The sequence below is a fragment of the Triturus cristatus genome, chromosome 9, assembly GCF_964204655.1.
Source record: "Triturus cristatus chromosome 9, aTriCri1.1, whole genome shotgun sequence".
NCBI classification, from domain to species: Eukaryota; Metazoa; Chordata; class Amphibia; order Caudata; family Salamandridae; genus Triturus; species Triturus cristatus.
In genome coordinates this window covers 411,976,528-411,999,723 of record NC_140592.1, presented here as the reverse complement: position 1 = coordinate 411,999,723, position 23,196 = coordinate 411,976,528, and the positions used below count along the sequence as shown (strand labels likewise).

General features: G+C 41.2%; 1 protein-coding gene across 1 annotated transcript in view; it reads left to right on the top strand.

Moving 5' to 3' along the window:
- Nucleotides 1–22,496, top strand: part of LOC146798058 (olfactomedin-4-like) — a 79,719-nt gene extending 57,223 nt beyond the window's left edge. Inside the window, exon 5 of the mRNA XM_085627904.1 lies at nt 20,821–22,496. Within this exon, the coding sequence (XP_085484030.1) occupies nt 20,821–21,686 (866 nt within the window). The 3' untranslated portion in view covers nt 21,687–22,496. The remainder of the gene's footprint in view (nt 1–20,820) is intronic.
- Nucleotides 22,497–23,196: the final 700 nt, after the last annotated feature.

Here is a 23,196-nt window from a genome sequence, read left to right as displayed (position 1 = left end):
ACCTACAGCGCACCCTGCCTGTAGGGCTAGCTCGGGCCTACCTTAGGGGTGACTGATATGTAGTAAAAGGGGAGTCACAGATGTGGCACCCACTTTATGTGCCACATCACAGCAGCAGTAAACTGCACGTGCAGGCCCTGTCATGGCAGAGGCCTGAGATAGATTTGGAAGGCTACTTTGGTGGGTGGCGCAATCAGTGCTGCAAGCCTACCAGTAGCATTTAATTTACTGGTCCTGGGTATCTGGGACACCGCTGGGACTGATAGGTAAATTAAATTAGCAAAACAGGTGTAGACCAATCTTACCACGGTTTACCATAGAGAGCACATGCACTTTACACCGCACAGCAGTGATAACGTGTCCAGACTCTTAAAACCACCAACACCATGTCAGAAAAAAGACTAGGAGGAAGGCAAAAAGTTCAGGGATGACCCTGTAAAAAGGGCCGAGTCCAACACCTACTTAATACTTGCAACTACCATTTATCCTTTTCAGCTCATCAAAAGTGTAAAGTTTCCCCATCTTTAACTTCTCTCTATATTCAGAACTATTTATCTTTCCTTCCCATCCCTATTCAAGGAAATAGTTACATCCATTACGTCAATCTAGCTGCACTAGCTCTTCTACGAAACCTTTCTCCCTCTTAGTGCAAGTTACTGACTTTTCATAAAATAGTTGACCATTAGGTTCAACCAGCAAAGCATTGAATAACACAGCACAATGGTACTTCATTTCTTTCAGCACCACAGGAAATAAATTTCCTATGAAAATGCAACTTTACCTTTGTTAACACTTTACAGGTATCTCACCATATTTACCTACTATAATTAACTTAATTAGTTACACCATTATATAGGTCATCCTTATTTGCCCCCTAAAGTGCTACAGTTTCTTATGGTCTTTAGTAATTCACCAAAGGTTATGTTGATTTACGTTTGATGGGATAATGACTCCCTACATGCAGTATGCTGTTCCCAGCATTTTGTGTTCGCTCTAGGTTTGGGACTGGCCTGGTATTTTGAACTTAGACATGGCTATCTAAGAAATTAGTTTTCTTCCTACTCAGGCTGTACGTGAACGAGGACTTTAAATGACTTTTATGGAATTGGTAGATAAAAGGTTCGTCCACCTTTTTGTCACCATCCCATATCATAAACAGGTACCTTATCCAGAACTGAATGTGATTAGTCACTTTTTCATTTCCATTCTTTGAACTAATGCTCACATGAGTTACGGCTTTCTTATCTGAAGCCATGCATTGACGCTAACGATGGATGCAGTCACTGTCACTATTGAGGAAACAAAGAAGAAAATATTTTGTATTTATTAATTCTGATACAGATATTTGAATAGGATCTTGAATTGTAAGTAAGCAATTGGTGTATTTGAGAAGTGGAAAAGAGAGAATATGCAGATTCTGGTTGCAAGTAGGCTGAATATTTTCAAATTGTCCAACATATTCAGTTAGGCATAGCTGCACACTGTGAGGGTCATTCCTTCTGTGTTTTCAATCTGGAGAAAGGAGGTCCCTGTTCTCTAAGGTATTCCACAAAGATATGGATAGACACATATATTGTGTTAACATTATTGTGGGCCAAAATATTGAAAGTAAGATTATTGGTTTTTAAGTCTTTTCTATCAACTTTATATATATATATATGTAATTATTCATAACATCTATTTTGTTTATTATTTTCTGGTATTTTATTACTGTTTATGTCATTGGTTGTTATGATTTTAATGTTAAGTATGTTTCATTATGTTTTAGAGTACTTTTGTGTTTGCATTTAGTAATATATTTAAATGCGTTTATATTTTATTTCTATTTATTTTTTGCGCGTTGTTGGATTTTAGGGAATTAGGGTGGAATTTTTTTAAATATTTATTTTTGAATAGATTAAGTTTCAATGTGATCATTTGATCATCAATTATACAAATATATATTGATTGGGTATTTAGAAATTATATATTTCAAATTACTTGTTTTTAATAATTTGTATATTAATTTGTTTTATTACTTTTGCAGTGTTCTTTTCTTTTTTAAATGTGTATTCATATTTGTTTTTATTATTAACTTCATTTGTGGTTGTTACACTTTTAAGTTAATGGACGAGAGTGTGCCAAGTTTTTTTAATTGATATAATTGTTTAATTTAATTTTATATGTTAATTTCGTGCTTTCAGTTTCTAATTATTTATGTACATTACTTTCTGCTTACAATATTTGTGGACATGTACTTTATATTTCTGTACTTTATATTAATATTTTTCACACATCTAGGATTGGCAAAAGTAAATCAGACCCCTTCAAAGTCAAACACTTTACCTACTGTTGCCTTCCTTGTAGTGGAAATAGTAACTCTGACCACTCCAAAGTCCAACACTTTCCCTGCTGTTGCCCAGGTTGGAGTGGGAATAGTAAATCTGACCCCTGTAAAGCCCCACACTTTCCCTACTGTGGCTTAAATTGGAGTGTGAATAATAAATCTGACCCTTCAAAATCCAACAAATTCTCTACTGCTGCTCCATTTAGATTCGGAATAGTAAATCTGACCCATATAAACTCCAACTCTATCCCAACTGTTGCTTACATTGGAATGAGTATAGTTAATCTGACCTCTCCAAAGTTCAACACCTTCTTAAATGTTTCTCCGATATAAGGGTGAATAGTAAATCTGATCTCTCCAAAGTCCAACACTTTCCTAAATTGAAGAGGGGATAGTAAATCAAACCCCTCCTAAGGCTTACATTTTCTCTACTGTTTTTTTAAAATGTTGGAATGGAAAGAGTAAATCTAACCCTTCCAAAGTCCAACACCTTTCCTAGTGTTGCTTATGTTAGAGTGGGAATAGTAAAACTAACCCCTCCAAAGCCCAACACTCTCCCTAACATTGGTCAGGTTGGAGTCGGAGAACTGAATTTGATTCCTCTAAAGTAATTTTTCATGTTTTTTTTGTTAATTGTTTTAATATATTTTTTTGTGATTTAATTTTAAAAGTTAGTTTAATTTTGTTATTATATAGTTTTGGTAGTAATATTTTTATTATTATTATTTTTTAATATTGCTGGTGCATGATTTTTATTATTTTACTAGTGTTCATAATTCTAATTATTATTAATATGCTATTCTTATAATTTATCTTTGAAAAGTAATTTCATTTTTATACATGTTTATACTTCATGCAAATATTTTAAGGTATTTAGTTTTAATTTTCTGTTTGTAAGTCATATTATATGGCCTCATTCCAACCATTACGAGACCATGGACTCCCTGCATAAAGAACGGGGTTTCGCTCGCCAACGTCTCGAGTCCACAGTCATGTAGTACAAACTTCCATCCTCCTACGAAACAAAAAAGTGAGCCACACCAGTGCACATGGCTTGAAGCGATATTTATTTATGGCAAGAGGACATGATGAGTTTCGACAGGGTCTTGCTCACATGTTATATTTTGTATATGTTTTTGGTATTATAATTATATTGATTAAAATTTAATATTTTTTAATGAATACATATTTTAAAGTTAATGGAATATATATTAGTTCAAATTCAGCATATTCATCTAGTTAATGATGATATTGTGGTATTCTATATTTTTGTAGCCAATATTTTCGACTTTACATACAAAGTATATAAAGTGGATATTTGTCTGTCCTCAATAATGTTTTTGTGATATTTTTGTCAGTGAAATTTGTCATACAACCATTATCAGTCAATGGCTGGGAATGAATGCTGGGCATCCAGTGTGAGTGAGGAAGGGGAAGGCTCCAGAAAGTCTCCAGTACTGGCACACAACAGTAAATGTATGTGAAGATCATTTAACCACTTTATTGGTTTGGAAGCCTTTGGTTGCACTGTAGCAGGTTTTCTGCTGGACTGAATAAAGCTCAGCATGGCAAAAGAATGGGTTTCTGCATGAGGAACTAGGTGACACCAAGCAGGCCCACAGGGGAGATTAAAAGAGTAGCCTTAGTGGCTATTAAGAAATGATGAGACATGTAATCAGAAGAAAGTCAGTGGGGTGGGCACCAGTGAAGGCTTGTAAATGCCATTAGGAAAGTACAAGTGAGTTAATGATGGGCTGAAAATCCGCAGGGGTGAAATGGGGACAGTAAAGGTCCAGGCAGGAGGCATGTGCCTCCTAGGGACAACATCAGCTCTGGAATGATGGAACTAGACCTTTTCCTAGTGGGCTGTGAAGTAATCGTTGCACACAGGTTACTTGAAGAAAAGATGTTTATTCCTTAATGACAGCTTAGACAACCACCGGAGGCAGAAACCGTTCGCTCTCCCCCCACTCCAACGCTTATCGGATGCCACCCATAAACATAGAGAAACATTCCATTATGGAGTATTCCAAGTTAAAACACTACAGGCTGTAGACAGGTCAGGTCTAAGAAGAGTCTGACAGCTGCGTTTGCTGCAGGAGAGCAAATAAAGAAGCAGAGAGGCACACATCATGCAAGCTCAGAGGAACATTGTTAGAATGACATGGAACATAAGGCCGCAGTGGTGGAGGTAGGGCTCAATCTAGTATAACTAGTAGTCATTGCTGAATCTGTAGGGCCAGAAGTATAGCAGAATGTCACAGGGGGAATGGGTCCATTATTGGCATTAATGGGAGTCAGAACCGAAAATGTGCACTATGAGTAAACTCAACTATTCATGCTCTATTCCCTTCCAACCACCATACGCATAGATAAAATGTCAATCATATGTTCCCAGTTAATTGGACCTGAGATGTGGCTAATGGTTTTAATTTTCATGAGTAAGGGTCTCTGGGAAATTATTTCCAAAACGCTGGCTAAAGGTCAGATTTCCTAGGTTGGCAGGCAGATGCACTGGGTAGCTGGGAGTACGAAGGGCACCTATGAATTAAATTGTTGAAAGAAAATATAAATGTAGTGCTAGTCTTTAGCACAAAGTCACCCATCCTACCTCATTACCATCTCAGCTAGTTATCTTTTACCTGACCTGCCATCATCTAACTTTCCCAAAATTGTCATCACAGTTAAAGGACCACATTCCCCAATGTTTTAATTAATTTGTTTGCCATACGACGTACACTGATTTCCCTTACTCGCCATCCAGGCTAGCATGATCTGCGTGAGATCATTCTAAGGCTCTGTGTTTCCTAGCCACAGTGCTTAATTGGAGCCAGTGGTTACCAGTAGGCCCACCAACACTCATGTTTGGGGACCCGCACTTGTTTTTCCTCAGTAAACTTTGATCCAGAGAAAGAGAGAGAAAAACAAAAAGGGGATAAGAAGAAGGAAGAGAAAGACAGAAACAAAGTGACAAAGAAAGTAGGAATGTACAATAGCTTACAAGAGTGTGATAAAGATGGAAGGCATGTCCTGTGGTGGATTTAAGAAGCATGAGGTGGAATCATAACTCTACAGACTTGATATTCAGTGCCCTGAACTTCCATTGAATCTGCCACCAGCTTCCGAACAAATCTATGAGCACCGACACTTATTCTGTTACACATCAAGAACAGACGTAGCAAGAAGACTCCACACCGGCGGACGAATTTGCAAGCCGTAAGGGATTTAATAGGAGACGTCATACAAGGGTGGGATTAATGGACCCCCGTCTCTGTTGATTTTATCCATTAAGAAACACGCGCCTCTCGGCACAGCTTCGTTAGCGTGTTTTTGTACATAACGCAACGTGTGTCCGTGTACCTTGGCCAATTGAAATTAACACATTGTGCCAGTACGAAACCTTTTTTTAACAACTATCTCAGGAAGTGTGCTCTAAGCAGAGGGCAAGACTGATAAAGGTTCGAAACTGAGCCGGAAGTAACTAAAGCCTATAAATTGTCTTGACAAAGATGGTGATATAAAGCAAAAACCATCGAAACGCGTCGACGCCAGAGATAGACACAATCCAAGGGACCGCCGTAGAGAATTGGAGATAGTAGTGGGTCACATATATCCCAAACCACGGTGTAAAACTTATGGTCATTTAGGATGTGCCATTAATGACAAAGTACACTGTCTGTGTTTGTTTTCTGTTATGCGGGCTCATAACAGTTTGTGTTTTGTAATGTTTATTTTCAAAATGTACGACATAAATGTTGAAATGAAGTGATTGTTTTTAAAATGTACTGTATTGACTGATTAAGGATTTTTATTGTAAACTCTCTTTTTAATTAATGTGATACAATTTTGGAATTTAGTTATATATGTGTGATACTTTATAATAGGAATGTACCATTGTGTAGTTGCATTGGGATTGCCTTGTTGATATTTACACATTAAGCATTGCCATGTGCAAGACAATGATGTTCATTGTCGACTTCCCTTGTTGTCGGAGATGGTGATTGACTATCTCGCTTTCACCTTCCACACTATACTACCCCTTATAATATGCTATAGCATTCAACCCACAATACTGTGATACAGCACATAAGCATTAACCCTTTAAAACAACATAGCCCATGTACTGCAATTCATTTTTGCTGGTTGAACTGTAACTGTGCCATAATAAGTCTCCACACACCAAAACCCATCAAACCCCTTATGATTATTATTAAATTAAATTTATAAGGCGCACAGCTACCCGGAGGTTTCCTAGTGCCATCGGACACAGTGCGAAGGAAAGAGATAACATCTACTGATTAAATAGCCACGTTTTTAGGCCCTTACGAAAGATTTTATAACTGGTTTCGTGCCGGAGCGGTGCATATTCCAGCCTAAAACATACAATAGCCAATCAAAGAACAATCTGATTATGATCAATGATGGACATATTTTTATTTTGCCACAAACAGGAAGCTCAACAACTTATTTATATTTGAGGCCTGATGGTCTACCTGCCACAATTCAAATTGAAGTAAGAGGTTAGGGTTGTAATCAGTTAATTTGGCCTATCTCATTTCCCTTGGCTTGACCTTCTATGTTTGTGTTTGAGATCTATATTTTCAAGGTTTAGAAATGTAATGATACATCTTTGGACTTTCCCCATTAACCCATGCAACAATGCAATTTGGAAAATAAGTCACTTCTAATAAATGTCATGTAGTTGAAGCAAAAGCTATTTTTTTAAAGATCGGGGTATGTGACTTTATTATTGGAATTGCAGCAAATGTATTTTATAACTAGTGTATGTGTGTGTGTGGTTTGTGTGTATGTTCAATGTAATATGTTTAGTATCAACACAGACAGTGCTTTGAATCCTGACACCCAAACAGCATTATCATGTGTTTTTTAGGTCTCGCCTAAACAGTTTTTAGCAGTCTGTCATTGAAGAACTATTGTTGATAATGCTAATACTTATAGTGAGCTTTGGGTCAGCCCATTGCTTAACATTGGTTGACTTTCTCGAATGTCTCATTTGCTTGCTTATTAATCAATGTTTTTCTTTCCTCGTTTTATGTTGTACCTCCCTAAAGCCCAGCTTCTATGCCATCCCTCATTGAAGGACTTGTACTCTTCAACTGCTTACATTCAGGGAACTACTTTTTCTTTAAAGTTCTGCACTTCGTGGTAGTGTATGTCTTTTCTTGCTCTTTGCCTTGTGTGCTGATTCCTTCACTGGAATTGACACACCTGAACTCTCTTTGTTGCTGCCCCCTTCTTCTCCAGCCCCTCTGTTTCTTTCCCACACCTTCCCTTCCCACTTATTTTTTTTGTTTAACACCCCTCGCCCAGATCCGCCATTGGTCACCATCTCCCACCCCCATTGCTCCATCTGCCCCTCAGCATTTAATTCAATCTTTACTGCTCCACCACCCATTCCGATGTTGCTTACCCCCTCCCTGTGACGTACCTTTATCTATTTCTTTTTTTTATATTACGCTTGGTAGCTGTAGGTTGCTTCTGGGTATTCCGTTGTAGGACAAAATGCACTTGGCCACACATTTTAGATTTTTATAATTGACTGCTCCAATATGGATGTCCCCCAGCGTGAAACAGTAACAAAAACAAACTGGTTGCTGCATCAAGATGTACAGGTCAAAACATGTTGTGGCTCCTTCGCATGTAGACATCATCTTGCGAAGGCATCCATACCATGATGATGCATATGTGCTCATGCTTCGCTACCTCTGCACACTTATAGATGCTCTTGCTTTTTTATTGCAAATGTTATTAAGTATAAGCAATATTAATTATTTTTACTTTTCCCGATGCGGAACAGCAGCAGCAAAAACCTTTGGCAAAGCCAATCAGTCTCTTAGAAAAGCCGAAAAGCAAGGCCTATAGACTAGGCCAATGCTTATTAATGAATAATCCTCTAATTAATGTGGATAAATAAGTCATTAGCTCGGCTTTGTAGAACCTATTAGAATTTGATCAAGGTGATTAAGGGTCGAGGAGGCAAGAGACTCATCCTATATTGTGGGAAACAAAGCGACTTTAACCCTATAAGTGTGGGCGTTGGCCAATGACACCTGCACTACCTTTCCAGAGGGAAGGCACCTAAAGGCCCCTTTGGTGCTCAGAACCAGGAGTCCTTCATGTCTTTTTTTGACAGGCTGCTCAAGAAGAGCTTCCCAAGCAGTGTGATCCTTATTGTTTTTATTGCTACAATGACGATCGACGAGCAAGGTGTGCTGTTAAGCAAGCCAATGGGCTCATTTTACTCTCACTGAATCAGTGCTTGGGGGGCTATCTCAGCACCTAAGCCCTGATTCTAATAGGAGCGGTATCATTGGAAAAGTGAGAATCTCTCCTTTCCAAAGATACCTCTGCCCAGTGGATTTCTGCTTGGGGATCACCACAAGAGAACAATCACCAAGCAGGGATCCACTCACTGGCCACCAGGGATGGGGTAATGGCCCCATGGGCAAGGGCTTGTGCTTCCGCTAGCATTAATTTTCCAATGCAGTCTTTCTGCCCCCTGGGGGTGCAAATGGGGCAATAACCCCATCTCACCCCAGCAGGGGCAGAAAGCCCACTAGACACCAGAGATTACTTAGTATATAGAAATATGGTGGCAGGGCTGCCCATCTTGGGCATGGCAATGCCCTCACCCCCAAAAATAGGAAAACAGTATTTCTCCCCCCGGGCAGAAAGAGTTAAGAGCGAGGGGGCAGAAAGCGTCGAGAGCGAGGGGGCAGGAAGTCCACTAGACAATAAGGAATTATTTATTTTAGAAAAGAGGGGTGGTTGCCACCCACCACGGGCATGGCCATGCACCCACCCCAAATAAATGAGAACACAGGCATTCTGCCCCCCTGGGCGGGCAGGTGGGGGTAATTACACCAATCTGCCACCTGCGGGTGGGGGGCAAAAAGCCGACTAGATGCCAGGGATTTTTTGGTTTTTCAAAAACGAGGAATGCTGGCTGCCCACCATGGGCATGTCTATGCCCCTATCCCAAATACATGGGGACAGTCATTCTGTCCCCGGGGGTCAAATGGGGGTTATTACCCCATATAATCCCAAGATGGGGCAGAAAGCCCACTAGAAGCGAGGGAATTATTTGAAAAAAACTAGGGAGGGGGCTGCCCACCATAGGCATGGACATGTCCTCACCCCAAATAGATGGGTACACAGTCTTTAAGCCCCCCCGGGGGACTGATGTGGCAATAAACCCTGATCTGCCCCCTGGGGGTCAGAGAGCCCACTAGACCCCAAGGACCATTTCTTACATAGAAATATAGTGGCAATGCCCTCACCCCCCAAAAATTGAGAAACAGTCTTTCTGCCTTGTCGGAGGGGGGAAATGGGGATTATTACCGCCCACAATGAAAGGCCCACTAGACACCAGTGAATATCTATTTTAAAAAGAGGGGTGGGGCTGGCCATATCCCACCCCAAATAAATAGAAACACAGTCTTTCTGCCACCCGGCATATGAGGGTAATTACTCCTGCTCAACTCCCTGGGGGCAGAAACTAGATGCCAGGTTTTTTTTTAAAGAGGGTTGGGGCTTCCAACCATGGGCATGGCCATACCCCCACCCACAAATGGGGATGCAGTCTTTCTGCCTACCAGGTGAAAATGGGGGATGTTACCCCACTATGCCCCCGGGGGGCAGAAAATCCACTAGAAACCAGAGAGAGCTATGTAATGACGTCACCCCAGATAAATGGGGAACATGCTTTCCGCCTTCCCTGGGGCATAGATGGGGCAATTACCACTGATCTGCAGAAATCACAATTAACACCAGGGAATTCTGTTTTAAAAAAAAAGAAGTGGTGGGGGCTGCCAACAGTCTTTCTATCTCCTTAGGGGGCAAATGGGGTAATTACGCCCCAAAATGCCCCCCCCCCGAGACTGAAACCTCACTAGATGCCAGGGAATTATTTTTCTTTAAAAAAGAAGGGTGTGGGTGCCCACCATGAGCTTGGCCATGCCCCCACCACAAATAGATGGGGACACAGTCTTTCTGCCCCCCTGGCGGAGTCAGATTGGGTAATTCCCCTCGCAATGCCCTCATGGGGGGGGCAGAAAGCTCACTAACTGCCAGGGAAATAAAAAAATATAGAGGGGTGGAGGCTGCACACTATGGGCATGGTTACACCACCACCCCAAATGAAGGGACAACAGTCTTTCTGACCTCCCGGGAGCAGATTAGGGTAATCACCCCCAATCTTTCCCCAGGGTAGAAAAGCCACTAGATGCCACGGTATTAAAATATAGAAATGGGGCTGGCCAGAATGGGCATGGCCAAGCCCCCTAAGTAAATGGGGCAACAGTCTTTCTGTTCCCCTAGGGGTCGATTGGGTAATTACCCCCAATCTGCCCAGAGGGTCAGAAAGCCCACTGTATGGCAGAAATATATATTTTTAATAAAATGGGGTGGGTCTGGCCTATTCTGACATCAGGCCCCACCCTCACCCCTAAAACTTCAACAGTATTTCTGCTCCCATGCGTACTAAAGCATCCCATCCCAACGGCAAGCAAGAGGACATTTGATTCTTTTTGGTGTTGGTTTTACATATGGGCTAGGAAAGTTTGGCTAACTCCCAATATCATCCCATTTTGCAATGGTGAACACCTGCACTATTTGGGATTCAGTAGGATGCCACCTGGAAAAACATACCAGACCCAGACAATTCTGAAAACTAGAAATGTGTGGGAGTCAAGGGTGGTGTGCGTTGCATGCACCCCATGCCATACAAAACTCAAACACTGACTAACAACACATATTTTCCTCACATTTCTGTGAGGAAAATGTCTGGAATCTGCGTGGAGCCACACATTCCCTAGCACACAGCATTCACCCAAGTCTCTCAATAAAACTGGTATCTCAGTTGTGTGGGTGGGACAAGAAACCTTGACGTAAAAGGCCCTAAAGTTCTATGTGGAGAGATCTGCAATAGGGGTAGCTGCGGGATGGAAACCTACCAACCACGGACATTTTTTATAAGTAAACAACCAGGGGATTCCAGGATGGTGTGCCTTGTGTGAATTCACAAAATTCCTGCCACCCATCATATTTCCACTTATGCCGATACAAATGCTGTGCCACTTGTGTGGTTGGGCCTAGTACCAGAGACAGGAACGGATCAAACTGAGGTCAGCAGGATTCCTCACCTGAGGGCTCTCATTGACTTTGGTTTGAGCCGTTCCTGTCCATATAAGTGGGGCAGTGTTTTTATCAGTAAGGTAATGGTGGGTGGTAGGAATTTTGTAGATTCCTGTAGGTTCTAGAAGTTTCCATTACAGACATGTAAGGAACATGCATTATTCCAGACAGAGATTTGCAGGACATTGTAGGTAAAACACCTCATGGGATCCATGCAAGTCACTCAATACTGGAATCCCCTAGGTGTCTACTTTTAACCGAAAACCCCAAATTCTAAAACTGCATTCACTTCACTAAGCACTAACGCTTACATAACAGTTTTACTGAGTCCATCAGGAGCCAAAATTGCTCCGTCATCCCTAACTCACACGACATTAGAAGAGGTAAAAAAAAGCCTTAACATAAAGGAAGACAAATAGAAACCCATTTACTGTTTGATTTGTACAAAGTGTACCAGAGAACATGGCTGGATAAATCACGGCTTCCATACTTAAATTGTGTGATCTTAGGCAAATATTTTATTTCATCAAAATATCTTTTTCTTCATAATTGGGAATGGAAGCACTTTCAAATACATACGTTCGGAATACCAGCTGTACAAAAACGTGTTGTTTTTGATTTAATAGACTACAATGTTGATCAATAGTAATCTGGGCCACATGCAGTGTGCACATGACAACTGCCTTGCCTCTTGGTTCACTAATGACACTATCAGCAGTGTGGGAAAAGGCACAGGAATGGTTCTAAGTTCATGTTTAAAAACTCTTGATAAGTACTCCTCAGTGCGGTGTTATGATAAGACATATTAATGTCAAAGCTTCTACATGGGGAAGAAATGCCTTTTTTTGAATGTATAACACCTTGTTGCATCACTTACATAGCTGTTATTTTCAGGGCTCGAATCGTGCACAGGATCTTTGTGCTAGGGCCCACCCTGGGTTCGGATCTCCCTAATAGTTTGTTGGTTTGCCCACCTCTACTGTACAGCGCACACGCTGAGCTTAAGTATTTTAGGGCACTGTCATATGTGCTAGTGAGATCAGATGACTGATCCGGTGCCGGCGAGGAGGGGTAGGTGATTCAGCCTCGTTTTCCCCAACGGAAGGGACACCATGTTCCAGTTGTCATTCTTGATCCTCTGTGCACCGACTGAGGTGACACTTTTAATCTAGTGAGGTTACTGAACAACACTACAGAGAATTTGACCTGTAATGTTCACACGTGGTAGGTAGCAAGAAGCCCCACCACTGGATGTAGATAGATTCACTGATTAGGTCCTGAAGAATTGCCACGGATGAATCTGACCATTAGGCATGAAACATATTGACCTGGAGAGATGAGCATAGCTTTAACTGAACCCATGTGTGAGACAAGCTGCCACTCTGTTTTACTGAGGTGGATAGCCAGCCAGAATAAAAGTTTTATTTGGACTATCTTACTTCTTTTAATTCACCTTTCCACTATAGCTACAAATTACAGGCCACACCCCCCCACTTCATCATACGGCAAGGAACAAAAGATCTCCGTTAAAGAGCCCCTTTACGGGTGCCCTTTGGGTTTTGCAGAGCTGACCCAACGAGGAGCAGGTCCATATGATGAAGCATGACACCTAGCTTGCTAGGTGTGTGAGGACCCTAGTTTCGAAAGAAGGAATTTCTCCACTCTCCTTCTCACGTCAGACACGACCAAGGTTGTCATTACAAACGACGGTGGTTGGTCTACTGACTACTATTTTCTAGGCACCATTACAAGAGGAACAGCATGCCTTTAGATAGTAGGATCTGACTGGGCACTTATGCTGGACCTCTATAAAAAAAAAGCCCCACCGTCCCCTCTATTGTTGACTGAGTGAGATCAGTAACACATATGAGAGAACCTTGAAATGCATGTGCTCAGGATTAACACTGTACAAAAAAAGATTCACTTGCATTGTACATGCATCGTAAGGCTTGCATGGTATTAAAGGGAAATGTCACTTTTTAAAGTGCATTAGAGATTATCATGGATGAAGTGCATGGATTTACAAACTGTGGAGAGTTTTATTTCAGGGGCAGTGATTAATGGATTAGTTTTTAAATGCGTACTGTCACATAACATGTGCATTTTTAAAGTAAACATTCGCATCTTTGGGCATCCTGGCTGTTAAATAAAATGTGTGTTGCTGGTAAGATATGTTGTTCCACACATGATTCCCTATTAGGCACACTACCTTATGATCTTCTTTTGAGGCCCCATGTTTTCCCTCTTTGCTGAGGAGACTAAACGTGGTTCCACAGTACATACAAAGAAGGTGGGATCGTGTCACAGTACATACAAAGAAGGTGGGATCGTGTCACAGTACATACAAAGAAGGTTGGAGTGTGTCTTAAAAAGGAGCAGGGCATAGAAAATACACAGGAAAAAGTTGTACATTATTTAGTTTGAATAAATGCATCCATAATGTGTGAGACCCACGAAACCCTAGGAGGGCAACACTTAATAAAAGAACTCTGGACTAATATGTGGGATGCTTGTAGACCACTATATAAATATTAGAGAAAAATTGTGTACTCTCACTAAAGGGAATGTGTATCATGCAACAAAAGGGTGTACACTTCATTTGAATAAAATTGTATTTCTTAGTATGAATGATTTAACAGTTTAACAGCATTTACCATGCTTAGACCAAGCTTCATTTTGTGGTCTGTATCAAAACTAAAACATTACTTGAGAGTAGGATCTCCAGATGTTCTGCATCAGCAAAGGATAGAAGTGCCAGGATGTATTTTCCTGTTTGGTCCTGTTGAACCCCATACTCCAGGGCAGAAATAGCCTACTAGGAACAGGTGTAGGGGCAGTTTTTCAATAGGTGTAGAGGAGGCATGACGAGAAGACAGACAGGCTGGTCTGCTGCCTTTATACCAGCAGAACAGACTATGGATATGCACTGGGCATTCTAGAAGGCCACTTGCAATGTAAACATTTTAGACGAGGAAAGTGAAAGTTTAGAAAAATAAATCGAGAACATTCATTTTTTTCCATTGACTTCCATTGAAGCAGAGACAAAATAAAGTCATGTTTGGCTTCAAAGATCGGGAGACTCCTGCCTTAATTGGGTCCACTTACATGAACACGTTTCTAGCATATGCAGTGTGCATCTGAAAGGCCCTAAAACATCAGGTTGTGCTTTGGATCCATTAGACAGGACTTTCGAATCACACAGATTACTAATGTAGGTAATCTAGCAAACGTTAACTTTGCATATCATTGTATTGGGATTAACAGAACTTCTTGTGTAAAATGAAAAAGGAAAAATACTGAGTCCTACACATTTGTCTAAAATAGAACCATGCTTCAAAATGCTAGATTTATACTTCAAAATGTTTGTTACAGCCTATGATTGCTTTATTTGAGTGTTACAACGTTGGGCTAGTTTTGGGCTTGGACTAGTTCATTTTTGGTTTACTTTGGGCTGGTTGCTGAATTGTTCTGGGCTTTAGAACGCTTTGAAAATCTGGCAGCACTGGTCCCTGTGTATCACTTGCTTTCGCTTCTCTCTGTGATGGGTGGTTAGTGAGTAGCGCCCTGACTAAGCTGGGGAGAGAACCTCACTGTAGGCAGACTGGACTCCACAGAGTTAAGAGGAAGAGGCGTGGTGCTAGATGCCATACATATAAACAGCCTCAGACCGGAGAGGTTTTACAAGCTTGATTATGTCAAATTATATCAGGCATTTTGTAGATCATAACCTGAAGGACCTAATGTTGCAGCTGTCTGCGAGGTCATCACTGCTTGGTGACGAGATGCACAATGTCCGGCTTTTAGTGTGCAGAGTGCTCAGGCTACTCCTATGCAGGCTTTGCCATATACTGCAAAAATATCTATCAAAACAGAGTACACCAGCAGAATCCAGACATCAGACAGCATCTGCGAACAGTCTCTCACAGGACAGAAAACAATGAAGCAATAAGAATAAAACGCACCTTCGTTTATGACTATGAGGGAAGAACAAATTCAGTAAGGCAAAGTAAAGCACCATCTTGTGTTAGAAACGTCTAGGTAAAGTGAATGAAACAGCACCCCTATTACAACAAATATCAAAAGACACCAAGGTCCAGCTAAACTTATTGAGAGCCATTTGCATTTTCTAACATTTGCCAATATCATTGCATACTGTATTGTTTGCAACAATTCTGTCTGCATCCATGTCAGTTCCAGGCCACCAAGCTTGTACTCTTATGGGTATGAGACTTTTCAACGTGGCATTCATGTATGTCACCCAAAATATACATGTATGTGCTCCAAGGGTGTGTATGCATGTCTCCCAATGAGAGTTTATCTTAGACATGCAAATATGCCATCTATTCAATGTATGCTTTGTATTTCTTTTACCCACTCACCGCACAATTCTGTCCTGCTGACACAACAATTCTTTCCTAGTTTTCTGTGCTGCACGAGTGCCCAGGGGGTATCAACAATTCATTTAAACATTTTCATTGCATGTATTAACTTGAAAAATCTCAGAGTTAGTGCATGGGCCGCAGACAGCAGAGCTCTGAAACTCAGGGCCATAACTGCGTCTTTGAGTTTACGGTCTTATGAAGCAAAAGCAATGTTGTTAAACCCTGCAATGTCATACTAAAAGCAGGTTGAGGATTACAAATAATTGACAACATAAATAGCTTCTGCCTATATAGACCATGTGCTGCAGAGTACCAGGATTAAATATGACCTGGCATGTCTAGTGATAACATTGGTTCACTCCCAAACTGGAGAGACAAAGGCATGATTTAGAGTTTGGCGGATGGGATTCTCTGTCACAATCTTGGTGGATATCCTGTCTGCCATATTACAAGTGCTGTGGGCTATGATGTACTGTACTACAGTGGATGGGAAATTGACCACATTTGTGATGGAGTATATAATCCATATGCAAAAGAAACAATTGATGGACGGAATGCTGGACAATGCAAACATTCACCCCCAGGCACAAGGATCTGGGTTAAATCCATCATTCTTTTGCTCACCCAGCACCCCAGTTTGGACCCAGCCATATGCAAATCAGTTTTGACCCTGTTCCTTGTGGGAACATTTCAGCGTGAACTGCCAAGCCAGGTCCTCCCTGGACCGGAAACAAGCATCCTGGGACCGGTTTCAGGGCATCACCCTTCATCAGCCAGGCTAGCTTGAATCCAGTGGTGTAGTGAGCACGGGACCCACGTCTGGGTCCCGTATATAATCTATCAAACTCTAAACAAGACCATTAGTCTTATTTGATGAAACATGCCTGACACTCCATATACCTCACTTGTTTTCAGACTTCTCATTGGTGCTACATCTGTCCTCATTCCAAACATTCTTCCCGGGGCTTCACCTGACATCCTTCTACATGCTTCCCTGTCACATGCTTTTAACTCCTTCTGCCCCCTGCCAGGAGCCACTGCACATATCTTCCTTCATTATGCACCCAGGACACCACCTTCTGGAGGCAGTTACAGGCACAGGGTCAGGGGGATGTCTGAATGGAAGGTCATCTGCAACTCTGCCTATCCTCATTCTAGCTGTCCCCTCGGCACTGCAAAGTTCACCCCTGAGTACCCTCTGGCGCTCAAGGTGCCTTCCATAAACCTATTTCTATGGGCCAAAATATGTTCTGCTTTGGACATGTGGCAATGCTCCTACTTCTACAGTCTCATACATCCGCAACAGCTCAGATGTATTCCTTTTGCCAATGGTCCATATTTCTCCTTCCCTATAAATGAGTTCCAGATTACACAATATCCAAAATAAGGATGCTACTGCTAAAATACTTATCCAAAAACATGGTATTTTTCTTGACAACAGAAGCCGATTGCCAGGTTAAGTTTTTCTGTAGTCATTTCACTAGGCAATATAAACTCATTCCTTAAAAAAGGAGGCTTCGCTTCTGGTGGGACGTACTCAGCAAGTCTGTTTTCATTTACGCCTACATCCTGAAAAACAGGATTGCCATGATTGGGCCATACCATAGGATATCACCAAACTATACCAGAGATTACAAATTACCAGAAACCTCTGGTGTTATCATCCAATCAATACCAATAAAAAAAAATCAGAAAATTAAGTGTTTCTCCCAAACAGGTCAGTGTTCTTTTATATGCAAAGTCACAGATGAATTTATCCACTCCTAATCTGAACATTATTATGCAAAACAAACCCCCTTTAAATCGAATAAACGTAAGCAGTGTGTTAGCTCTTCATATGGTCAGGTGAAAGATACGTTTTACTATAATTGAAATGTTGGGCAACATTTTCTATGTGACTAATGCAGAAGCTGAAGTACTACTAAAGCTAGATAGTTCAATGGGGACGTCACCAACAATCTTTCTATATAAGTATTTTTGGACTAAGCGTTTTGTGTAGGGCCGTCCCCAAACGTTTTGCCTTTGCCCTCCAAATTTTGCTGAATTAGTTTTTGTTGGCTTTAGGACTCTGCACACTTTACCACTGCTAATCAGTGATAAAGTGATTGTCCTCTCCCCTCAAAGCATGGTAGATTGGCTTGTAGCCAATTTACATATTTAATGTATGTGTGTAAGTCCCTAGTAAAGTGGCACTGCATTTGTCCAGGGCCTGCAAATTAAATGATACTAGTGGGCCTGCAGCACTGGTTGTGCCACCCACATAAGTAGCACTTTAAACATGTCTCAGGCCTGCCATTGCAGAACTTGTGTGTATATTTTAAACTGACATTTCAATCAGGCAAAATAAACCTTTTACCAGGCTTAAACCTTCCTTTTGAATACATTGAGTCACCCATCGGGTAGGCCTTGGACAACCCAGAGCGCATGGCGCAATGTATTTAAAAAGTTGGACATGTACTTTTAGGTTTTACTTGTACTTGTAGTAAAAAAAACTCTTTAATTTGTATTTCACTATTGTACGGCCTATCTCTCCCATAGGATAATATTGGAGTTGCCTTTTTACATTTATTAAGTGTAATTTCCAAATGGGGAACTGTTCATGTTTGGTGTCTCTGGAATCACAATTCAAAATCCTAACTTATGGCAAATTCGGAGTTTAAGAAAGTTGACATTTTCTTGCCTTAGCCATTAGGTGCCGGCACCCTGTCTCTGGGCCACATGACTGGGTGTGCGTGGCAGTTGGGCTTTGTGTGTTCCTCCTAGACAGCCACACACAATGGGAGCTTATGTGTGACTGGATGGACAATCACTAGCCGGATAAGAGGAGAAGCTGGGCACACCCCCACTTACACTTGAACAGGTTGTGTCCAGTCTCAACACAAAGGCCTGCATACCCCCTATATGTAGTCTGGAGGCAGGTCATCTGTGCACCTCAAAGGATCTAGAAGCTTCCCCCCGCTGCAAAGGCACACCTGTGTATTAATGATGGCCCTCAGACACAAACTCTTGAGTACATTTCTAGACTTGTGGATACTCTGCCAGGAAGAAGGACTGCTGAGCTGCTACAAGGACCACCACTATGCATGACTGCTGCGCTAAAGATACTGCTGCCCTTCTATGCTGACCTACTGCCCTCTTGCCTGGGAAAGAAGAAATGGACCTGCAACTTCATCTTGAACCCAGGACCACAGAGTGACTCAAAGGGCTAGTCTGCTGGCCTCCTGATCTGATTCTCAGGGACGAAAAGGCTTCCCAACCAGTTCCAGTACCCAGCTGGAGCGAGTTCCTGACCCCCAAGAGATGCTTCTCAGGCCCTGGACCCTTGTTGTGGTTCTCCGGCTCCTGAAATCAAGCTTTTGGGCTCTTTGTGACCCCTACTAGGCCTGTACACACCGTAACCGTGATGCTCGCATTGAAATTCAGAGTGAGACGCCGTCAGCTCCTCACTTTGCACAGTAAGCATTGATCGCCCATGGAGGACTGCCACTGTGAAGCGCCAGCCCACTGGTCCACGACACCCAGCATGCTCTTTACACCACACTGGCCAACACCTGCAATGCACTCCTTTTGGCACTTTATGCATTTAGGCATTATGTTTCACTTTATTCTTTAAAAAATTCCACCAATTGGACTTTTGTTATTTTGGTCTTGTTGTATGTATTAAATTGAGCTCTATCTTTCTAACCTGGTGGGGGATCTTTTTGTGCGGTTATCCACTGTTTTACTGTTTGAAGTATTGCACAAACTGCCTCTAAGTTAAGCCTGACTGCTCTGTGCCAAGCTACCGGGGGCGGGTAGGAGCACAGGTTAATTTGGGGTTTGCTTGTGCCTTGCCCTGACAAGGACTGTGGCTGCTGCTTGACCAGGACTCACACCCCAGTCAACCAACAACCCAGTTTCTTACAAGAATCTCTCAGGTGGTAGTTTGATTGGGAACATTTTGTGCCTTTGAGGCATCATTAAGGGATTTCTTTGAGAAAAGAGGAGTGAAAATTTATTATTAGATCATTCACTTATCAATTCGATCTGCAGCAGTTTTAAAAGACACAGTGAAGATTATTGGAGCAGTGGAGTTGTAAAATCCCCTCTCTCCTCACGACTCTTTTTTGACCATTCAGAAACCAGGACTCTAACCCTTAATCCTCTTAAGTTTAGGTTGCCACTGTGCCCAATGGGCTGCTAAGCTTGAGCACACTAAAACGTTGACTGGTTCTACATTGGCCTCTTCTAATTGCGAATAAAAGCTCATAAATAACACAGCAAGGGAATAGCATGTGAGAGATCAGTTGTGGGGTTGAATGGCGTCAAGTACAGTGATGGAAGAAAGAAACAATGCAAAGAGAGAAAAAAAGGGCAGTCAGTGAGTCAAAAGGGCAGGTGTAAGAGAGGAAGTTAGGAAAGAAAGACTTAGAGAAGAAGAAATAAAAAATGGGTAGAAGCGAGGGGAAATGAGGAGGAATGAAGGGTGAACAGAAGGAGAGGTGCCAGAAAAAAAACAGTGAAAGGAAAGAGTAAATGGTAAGAAGAACTGCAGGAGTAAGAAAAGGAGAATAGTCAAAGAAGAGAAAGGAATAGCGGAAAAGGAGACAGAACTGAAACAGGGAAGGGTAAAACGAGTGCAAGGACTAAGGAATGAAATGTGGAAAGGGAGAAACAACTTTTCAAAGGTGTTACAAGCTTTGTTAGAGCAGCCATTAGAATTACGGTTCATAATGTGGGGCAGGGAAGTTTTCATTTCCTTGCTACTTCCATGGAGGTGACATAACATTATTTATAGTTGCTTCCTTAATTAATGACGCATCAAAAGGAAGAGATCTAGTTCATCATAGGAAAGAAATATTCCTGACTCCAATGAATAGTATGACATTAGTCTATTGCTAAGGATGACAGATAGTTTATGCTCATTCCTTCACAAAAAAATCAGTTTAACTGTCTCTTTTTCTGTTTTTTCATCAGGTACCTGCAATCACGGGAACCTCAAGAGTGTTGGAAGGCCGCATGTGATACAACTCAACTATGGGGGCTACAACAACAAATATGGAGGTTGGGGCAAGGACTCATTTGTAAACACCAGCCAAGGAAACCTGTATTGGGTATCCCTCCTTCAAGGCTCTAGTCACTATGCAACGATGATCCGCATCTATCCCACTTTAGATGACATGCTACTGAATAAAAATGTCATGGACAAGTACCCCGCATACAGACTCCAGGGTGGTGGCATGATTATGTACAATAATACCATGTACTACAACTGCTATGATAAAGGGGAAATTTGCAAATATGATGCACTGAGTAATGTAAATGAATACAAGTCCTTCCCCAATGCTGCATTCAATAACCGCTACTCTTACTCTGGGGTTCTCTATCAGGATATGGACTTCTCTGCTGATGAAGCTGGACTTTGGGTTATTTATGCTACAGAGCAGAGTGTTGGGGACATAATCATTGGTAAATTGAATTCCACCTCCCTGGTTATAGAGCAATCCTGGGCCACCACTGTGTATAAGCCCGCTGTCTCCAACGCCTTCATGATCTGTGGGGTTCTGTATGCCATGCGGTCACTGAACACCTTGAAGGAGGAGATATTCTACATGTACGACACCAGGACGAGCCAGGAAGGACGCTTAAGCATTGTGATAGACAAGATGAAGGCGACAGTGCAGAGCCTGAGCTACAACCCCAATGACCACAAGCTCTACATGTTCAACGACGGCTACGAGGTCACGTATGAGGTAGCCTTCCAGACAGATTTATCACAGAACCTAGAAGCCGCAGTATTCCCTGAACTGCAAATCTCTGAAACCACTCCACATGGGATCTAACTAGATACAGGGATGGGGGTAAGGTAGTGGCTTTGTTATGATTATTAAATCCAATGATAAGATGCAACACACTAATGACCTTCGGTATTTTTAAATCGCCCCCACCCTTTGCCATTACCATGTAATGTATCTGTTTGACAAATGGGGTTTGTATACATTGAACGCTCCTGCAGTTAAGGGTTTACAGTTGTCCTGTGATACATCAAGAACGCAAACTACATTTCGGCTAGAATGAGCCGTTCAAGAAGCTTTAAAACTAGTACGCGATGCCAAACGCAATTTACTTGAGAAGTTGCATTAGTACAGGTCATAATTAAGGAAACACATAGCAACTGGGACGACTATTCCTTGTGGTCTCATGCATCAGACTGCTATTGTTTTCTTTTTTGTGTGCTAATATTGTTCATGTAAACGCGACACCAAATAAGAGATTTGCTCATCCTTTCATCCCATGAGCACAATTTCTCAAATCAATCTAATAATGAAATAAATATACTGCTCATAATACGAATGGAGAACTGAAAATCGAAGTTTACAGTTCTCTACTCCAAACCTAATGGATGCCCTACTTATCCGTCCACTCTTCCACTTGGTCCAAGTCTTCTCATGATGGAATGAATACTTCAAGCTGCCTTACTCCAAATGTATTCTTTTAGTTTCACTGCTGATGCTGAAATCCAAATGAAACGCATTTGATACATTGATTACTTCTGCTATCGACGATGGTGAAGGGGTTTGCTTTAACTGCCAGTGTGATTTGTAATCCACATGCTTTGAAAAAATGTTGGAGGCTTTAAATAAAAGATTCAAGTTTTATTTTTTGTTTGAAGTCCGTCCTTTTCGATTTGGATTTGATTGAGAAGTTGGCCAAAGGAGAACGGGCCGAGAACTCCCAGAAGCTTACAAGAGGTTACACATGAAAGTATATGAAATATTTATGTATAAGTTATTATTTGATGCACACGTGCTCAATGTATTACAGAGAGTAGATCTACCTTCTGTTAAATAAGTTCCAAAATGGGAAATGTCAAACTAACAGCCTCAGTCTAATACTGAATCTATTTTTAAGAGATCCATAATTGAGAAAAATATATTTAAAAAATAGATCTGACCTGTTACAGTATTATGTGTTTTATATAGAAAAACAATGAGAACAAATATTTTAAAGAGAAACTAGTAATGGGGGTTTCGAGAGGATATACTGCACATGTGTCTCTTTTGTCATTGATACTGCAATACCCAGATATAGCAAATAATAAAGATAGGGACTTACATTTAAACCCGATAGGAAATAATGTTAACTTAAACTACATTATTTTAAAATAGTAAAACAATCTAAAAAAATATAATATTATGTTAGAGATGTTCAAACATAGTATATATTTATTAATTATAAAATATTTCAATAACGTTTTTATTCGAAAATTGATATAACAATAACTAATATTAAAACATAATATAATTGCATTATTTTTTATTATTTTTATACACCACTTTAATAATTATTAAT